A 7,664-nucleotide genomic window follows, 5' to 3' on the forward strand; every position below is an offset into this window, starting at 1 on the left:
AGACCGAGAACAAAGGAAACTGGGTTCAGTTCAACATCTTTCTTCAGAACCTTTCGCATTTCAAACAAAACATCATTCCAATACTTTAGTATTTCCCACAAGACCAGAAACAGTGAGCAAGATCACCAACTGCAGTCTTATATTTGAGACAAAATGGACAGATGGCTTATCTATATTTCGAAAGAAGGCTTGGAGCAACAAACCGGACATTGTGATCATTGATAAGCAGTAGAGGACAGCCGTTGTGATCGATGTAGCCATCCCGAGTGATGAAAACATCAGGAAAAAACTGGAGAAATACCAAGGGAAGAACTAGAAAGAGCCTGGAAGGTGAAGACAACAGTAGTGACCGTGGTCATCGGAGCACTGGGGGCAGTAATCCCCACTCTAGAGAAGTGGCTCCAACAGATACCTGGAGAAATATCAGACATCTCAGTCCAGAAGAGCACAATTTTAGGAACAGCTGAGATCATAAGAAGAACCTGGTAGAAACTCTGGTAGAAAAGCTTGAGAAATGGAGAACCATCCACCCTGCTCAGGAGTATGAGGGGTGGGTGAGAGAGCAGTTTTATGTACATACACCCCCCCCCCCCTCATATATATATATATATATATATATATATATATATATATATATATATATATATATATATATATATATATATATATATATATATATATATATTCCATGTGAAAAAAAAATCCTGTCTTCACTTTAAAATCACCCTCACTTTCTTTACTCCCCTTGTTGTAGGGAAAGAGATAAATTCACTCGCGGCGTGGGGAGTAGGGCGGGGGGGGGGGGGGGTGGATTTTCTTTCAAGTATGTGGGTCAAAAACAAAACCTAGCAGCAGCGTGAGAGGGAGCAGAAGGACTGTGGGGGATGAGTGGATAACAAACAAACAAAAAAAACTCAGCTTGGACTACATGGACTTTCCCCGCGTGAATCAATATTCAAGCCCTGAGCTCCCTGTTGAGCAACGAGGCCAAATAGAAGAGGCAGCTGAAAGACCGATGGTAGAAAGGGAGGGCTCTGAGATGTCATGTGTAGAAAAGCAGATTCTCATTGGAGGCAGAGGGGGGAAAAAAAAGAGAAAAGCTGTTATGCATGTTAAGAGAGCCTCACACATCTTGAAACCATCTAGCCTGGCCTGATAAGCTGTGGACTGGGGAAAACGTGGCAATCGTTAAGGTAGGTCTGAGAAATTTATGTAAGATTATACAAAAACTGATTTTAAATATTTCACTTGAGTTGGGAACAACATCAACAATGCAATTTGATTTATGGTAGCTTCGGGGTCAATGCAATTTGAATGTGTGAACTTATTTCCATCGTTGCACTGTAATCCCCTTTTGTGCATGAAAGATATATGATGTTCTTTTCTCCTAATATAGTTTTTACAATCCCTCCAAAACACACATAAATCTAATTTACTGTTTATTTTTTTTAAACGGCTTTGCTTCAATATTTTCTTACAGCCTGAAGCAGAGAAGCAGGTGCCAACGTTAATAGTTTTTGTGGACCTAAATGCAAACAGGAGCAAGGTAGAAAGAAGACATATAGAAATATAAATTGAAGAGATTAACAAAAAATGAATAAATAAAAAAACCCAAGGCAGTTTGCAAAACCACAAAAGGCTGAAGGGTTGACTGAATGAGCCAAGGAAACCTTGCACACAGCAGGCAACTTTGGTCCATACTGGCCTATATGTGACCTATACTGGATTTTTTTTTTAAAAGCCTGAAAAATATATGTTTTCACATCAGACCCAGGCCACGTTTAATGGGGTCCTGAGTTGGACACATATCTGATGCTTTTCAAAGTGACCTGAGCCTCAGATGTCATGTTGCATTTTATCCGACTTTTACAGCATTTCCATTGGATAGACTCCCAATTTTGTGTTGGAGCAGGAGGGGAAACGACAAGATTAAATGGGGGAAATGGATGTTACAGGCATAGCTTATGTTGTAATTGCTTTTGTAATTAATCATTTTATGCTCACCATTGGTCAGGACTGCTGGTTTCAGCTGCAGCTCTTTATTAAAATTCCCCACAGATCGAACACGCATATGTTTGTCAAGCTGATCATGCCGACAGGCTAATTCTTACTACAAGAGCTGCTCTTCTTTAAAATGAATGTCTTCCCACAACAGTATTTCCAAATGTCACAGGCAGTGTTAGAGGGACATGTCATGCAAAATCCCCCTTTTTAGCCTTTTAATACATTATATTTTGTACTTTGAGACTCTTGGAGTGCAGAATAGTTGAATGTAGTCTGTTCAGGAGCTCTGTAGATATTTTTATAATCTGTTTGGGTGATGTTTTTCTAGTAGTTCAGTTTTCTCCATTTTCTGTTACGTTAAGCGAACAATTACGTCGCAGTGTTTCCTCCGGAGCTGCAAAACAAGGTTTTTGACTCCTGGCTGCCATTTTTATTTTTCACTGTGATTTTGTAGTCCAAGCTCAAGGAAAAAGGTTAAGGTTTTCTTTGTTAATCCCCAGTGGGGAAATTGAGTTGCCATTGACATGTAAGAAACAACAAAAAAACAACAACATATACACAGGAAAAAAAAAAAACACTCACTGGACTCTGTTATAGACCTCAACAAAAATGGCTCATCATTATATTATAACAACATCAGTGTCAATATCATTATCAAGAGTTAGATCATACAAAGTGCTCATTATAAAAGTGCACTGCTGCAGGAATAAAAGAGTTTCTGAAGCATTCAGTTGAACAACGAGGTATTACCATTTGCCCACTAAAAGATCTCCCGAGTGTGTTAGACACTGTGGAGAGGGCGGCCATTAAGAGACAGAACAGTCTTTACATCAAATTGTTTTAAATGTGACACCAAGCTTGATACACTGAGCTGCTCCAAGCAGGCGGTCATAAGGACGTGCAGCATCACAGTCCCTCTCTGTTCTCACTGACAGATGTACGGTGGGAGCCTGCTGGAAAAGAAACGGCTCTAGGTGCTCAGCTAGCTAATCACACATTTTACCATCCATTCCGCTGCTTCGTCCCACTTGCAGAAAGTGTGGGAATTGTAGGAATTTCCCACAAGAAATGTTGGCAACAGTCAGTCAACTATGAATGGTAAAACGTCCGTGGAGAGTCAGGCGGAGTCCACCAAGCTCACAGTATGCGCACAGTACGTCCGAACATGTGGGAGTCTTTTGGCAGCCAGGAGTACGCGCTAGCAACAATTAACCTAATAAGGCAATTCAGTATAAAAGTTATGTTTATTTTGGCCTTATGTTAGAAACAGGGCAGTGTAGTCCAACTACTCTGGCAGAGACGGATAGAGAGATGTGTCCGTGAAGAGGCGGAGTGATATTACACACTTGGGAAGACTATTTAGTGCGCCTTATAATCCGGAGCGCCTCCTATGCCGACAAAGACACACAGACACGTTAATTCACAGTGTGCTTTATGGTTCAAAAAATGCGGTACTGTCCCCTGAGTCAAGATTTAATTCAATCACTGTGATGGCCTTTTTGATCAGTTTGTTCAGTCTGTTTTTGTCCTCAACAGTGATGCTCCTACACAGTGCAGCATAAAACAACACACTGGCCGTAATCCCCTGATAAAACACATTCAGGAGTCTCGTGCTTATGTCAAAGGACCTCAGCTTCTTAAGAAAAAAGAAATCTGGTCTGAGCCTTTTTAACAACATCAATAACGAGGATCTCAGACCAAAGCATTGCAGTTCCAGTTTATATACACACAAACTGGATGCTTTAAATGAGAAACGGAAGGCATTAAAAAGCATGAAATGCCTCCTTTAATGAAGTAAGTCAGGTCTGATTGCACAGTAGATTCAAAATAGATAACCACATGCTAACATATGCCCCGTTTAAATTTACTACAACAAACAGAGCACGGCAATCCTCTGCGTATACAGGTCAGTTCAGGACCGCAGACTGTTCACAGTAGAGTTTAGATTAGAGTCTGATTAAAGTTGTGATGTGAAAAAACTAAAAACAGCTGTTCTTGGCAAATACTTGGAACTGAGTTGGACATGGTAAGATTAAACAGCAGGAGCAAGGAGTGTGATGGTCTGAGGTTGGGACTGGACCAAAGTACAGACAGACAAGGATGCAGCTTAGAGAATAAAAGTTATTCAATGAAAAAATAAGCCAACTTTAAATGAAAACCACATGGTGCACAAGGCACAGTACACAGAGCACAGAGCAGAGACACAAGCTTGGTCAGACGAGACATAAATAGAAACAGAGAACCCTACGAAGAAACAAGGATGAAGTAGAGCTTAAATAATGGGGGAAACAGGTGAGTGGGCAGGGCCAGATGAGGAGACACAGGTGAATGGGATCTACTCAATTACCTGCTGGCTCTGGCTGAGAGAGAATAATTAACAGGTGCAGACAGGGAGGAAACACAGGGAAGAAATCCAACAGGATTTATGAGCTAAGAATAGCATACTCAAAGGAATTAATTAATGAGACGACAACTAACAAATGAACAAGAAAATTAGGGGGAAGAGGCATGAAATCAAACACAAAACAACCATTGATCATGACAAGGAGGCCAAGGGGAAAACTGTAAAAATAACTAATCATAAAACACAACAAAAACAAGAAGCCCCTCACCATTTGGACATAGCAAACAGAAGTTCAATGGTTCCCATCAAGTCCAGCCACTATGAATGGCTGCACAAGAGCCTGCATGTACATGAAAAAGCAGAAGCAAAGTTTGCAAAAAAACTTGATTTATCCATTTAAGATTTGTGTATGTTAAGGAAACTATGCCTTGTTTCTTCAAAGACACCCACTTACAGCTTTATACACTTTGTGTTTATTTACTTGCTTCTGAAACAGAGGCTTTGAGGAAGACCTCCATGAAGACTGGGAGGATGTTCTCCAAGTGGAAGTGGCTGATTTTGATCCAGCTCCTGCTGACTGAACAGGCATTATGCAGAGTCGCACCTCCTCCTCCCAAAGTGGACAATGTGCTTCAAGAAACCCCCATGGATACAGAGGCTGAGGAGAAACGGGTCAATCGTGCTCTCCTGGCTTCCAGTCCCCAGCCAGCTCTCTCTTCCGCAGACAAACCTGAGCCTACGCCAACTCTCTCACAAAATGTGGAGAATGTCCGATCTGCTCAACTCATGACATCGACTCTTTCGGCTAAGCTTCGGGGTCAGGTTCAAGATCACCTGCACGGAAACATCAGCTGTGAGGAGCTGCTATCTGCCAGCGCTTTGGATGATCCGTTATCTTCTGCATTCCCTCAGGAGCTACTGGGACTCTCCCTAGTGCCGGTCCTGGTGGTGTCAGGCTGCTCACAGGAGGCTCAGACTCTAGTCATGAAGCTCTACAACCTGCTGGGAAAGGCTGATACCGAGGAGCTCCTGATGGAGTTGGTGGCTCTCATGGAGAGGAAGATGAGCAGCTCTACATCTACACCCGCACCAACGTCAACAGCGCTGCCTTCAGAGAGAGAAGAAGCAAGTCAGCATCTAGAGGGTGTGATGTTTAACATTCAGCAGCTGGCATCTACAGGGGATGGTACCCAAGCATCACAGGAGAGCCATTGTGAGGGCTGGAGAAGGTTGAATGGGACCACGCTATCGGGAATAGATGTAAGAGGAGCTGCAGGTCGACTGGAGGACGCCGTCAGAAGCTGCGAAAGACTCGGGGTCCGCTGTGCCGGTGTGACCAGCGGCGGGCCTCTCATGCCCGGGTTGTACCAAGCGGTGTTGAAGAGAGGTAGCCGCATCTTTCCATCCACGTCCCTGGAGTCTGAGTGCTGGATCCGCCAGTGCAGCTTCCAGGAAGAACGTCTAATCACCGGATCCTCAGGTCAGCGGCTAAAGCGCAGCCCCCAGAGCAGCTGCATCAACCAGGACGAGCAGCGTGTGTACAACGTGGTGGAGTGGATACCCGCGGTCAGCACCCTCTACAACCTCGGCACAGCCGTGTACTACGCCTCGATCAACTGCAAGGCGACAGCCAAGGAGAGAGCCATCCTCAGCGCCGTGGACCTTGGCACAGATGCCCTGATGGTGGCCACGGGTGGGACTGTCGGGGTGGCAGGCTACGCTCTGGGGGCTGGGGTGAAGACCGGTGTGAAAGCTGGAGTCAGGTACATGCTAAACTCCATGAAGGCAGAGGACGATGTGGTGGTGAACCAATCCAGCAGGGAGCGGGCAACTTTTACTGTCGAGTAGCCCAAAGAAGAATAATTACACTTCAGAAACAGACAGTATGTAAACCTCTAAAAAAATCAGAATAATCCTATGGGAAGGAATAAATATTTTTAACAAAATGATAGATGGGGGGGGGGGGGAATGAATTGTGGTCACACTGCCAATACTTTGTACGACATTTAGTAATGGGACATCATTTAATATTCTGCTGTAAGAATTCACATATTTGGAGCACACAGACAATCTGATCTTTGACTATTCCGCTTTTGCCCAATTTACACCAGATTTTTATTTAAAATGTCCTGTTTTTTCTAAAACCTCTTGATGCCATGCTCTCTAACAGGGCTTCCAGGGACTTGGGGAAGAGAAACAGGCTCACATCATCGAGGAACCTTTAACTAGAACGAGGTGCTTTTCTGCATATTCATCCTTTAATTTATGGCAAATCCACCTGTACTGTAAAAAAAACAATATCTTGGTCAGACCCGACAAAAGCAGACAGTTTCGTTTAAAGTCCTGGTAGAGTTTACCAAACCATGTTTATGTTTGTGTGGGTAGGACGTTTTCTGCCATTACTCATTAACAACTAGTTGGCATGTAGATAGTGTCTAATGGCTGTGGGCAACTGTGGCTTAGTGGATAGAGTAGTTGTCTTGCAATCAGAAGGCTGTGGATTTGATTCCAGAAAGGCACTTAACCCCAAGTTGCCTACTGTTCTGCATATCAGTGTATATAAGAAAAGATTAATTTATTTTGTTGTTTTTAGACATCTGTGTAATGGGTGCAAACTGATTTTGTCCACGTCTGTAAATCTTTTACAACAGATAATGACACATTTAGATTCATTTTTACACATAAAGGATTAGTATATACCAGTGGTTCTCAAATGTTTTTCTGTTGTGGCCTCTTTTGAAGAAGAAAAAAAAAATTCAGACCCCCACATCCCAACAAAATGGGTCAAAAATGTATTTTTTTTTTTCCATCTCCCGCTCCATCTGTACCGATCCGTTATGATGAAGAGAGAGCTGAGCCAAAAGACGAAGCTCTCAATTTACCGGTCGATCTACGTTCCTACCCTCATCTATGGTTATGAGCTTTGGGTCGTGACCGAAAGAACGAGATCCCGGATACAAGCGGCTGAAATGAGTTTTCTCCGTAGTGTGTCTGGGCTCTCCCTTAGAGATAGGGTGAGGAGCTCAGTCATCCGGGGAGGACTCAGAGTAGAGCCACTGCTCCTCCACGTCGAGAGGAGCCAGTTGAGGTGGCTCGGGCATCTGGTCAGGATGCCTCCTAGACGCGTCCCTGGTGAGGTGTTCTGGGCACGTCCCACCGGGAGGAGACCCAGGGAAAGACCCAGGACACGCTGGAGGGACTATGTCTCCCGGCTGGCCTGGGAACGCCTTGGGATTCCTCCTGAGGAGCTGGCCCAAGTGGCTGGGGAGAGGGACATCTGGGCCTCCCTACTGAAGCTGCTACCCCCGCGACCCGA

The 7,664-nt window shown here is 44.0% G+C and overlaps 1 protein-coding gene across 1 annotated transcript; it reads left to right on the forward strand.

Moving 5' to 3' along the window:
• Positions 1-891: 891 nt before the first annotated feature.
• apof (apolipoprotein F) lies at positions 892-6,307 on the forward strand. Its single transcript, XM_012878174.3, has 2 exons — positions 892-1,193; positions 4,845-6,307. The coding sequence occupies exon 2, from the start codon at positions 4,865-4,867 to the stop codon at positions 6,194-6,196; it is 1,332 nt and encodes a 443-aa protein (XP_012733628.2). The 5' UTR covers positions 892-1,193; positions 4,845-4,864; the 3' UTR covers positions 6,197-6,307.
• Positions 6,308-7,664: the final 1,357 nt, after the last annotated feature.

This window comes from Fundulus heteroclitus, chromosome 20 (assembly GCF_011125445.2).
Source record: "Fundulus heteroclitus isolate FHET01 chromosome 20, MU-UCD_Fhet_4.1, whole genome shotgun sequence".
NCBI classification, from domain to species: Eukaryota; Metazoa; Chordata; class Actinopteri; order Cyprinodontiformes; family Fundulidae; genus Fundulus; species Fundulus heteroclitus.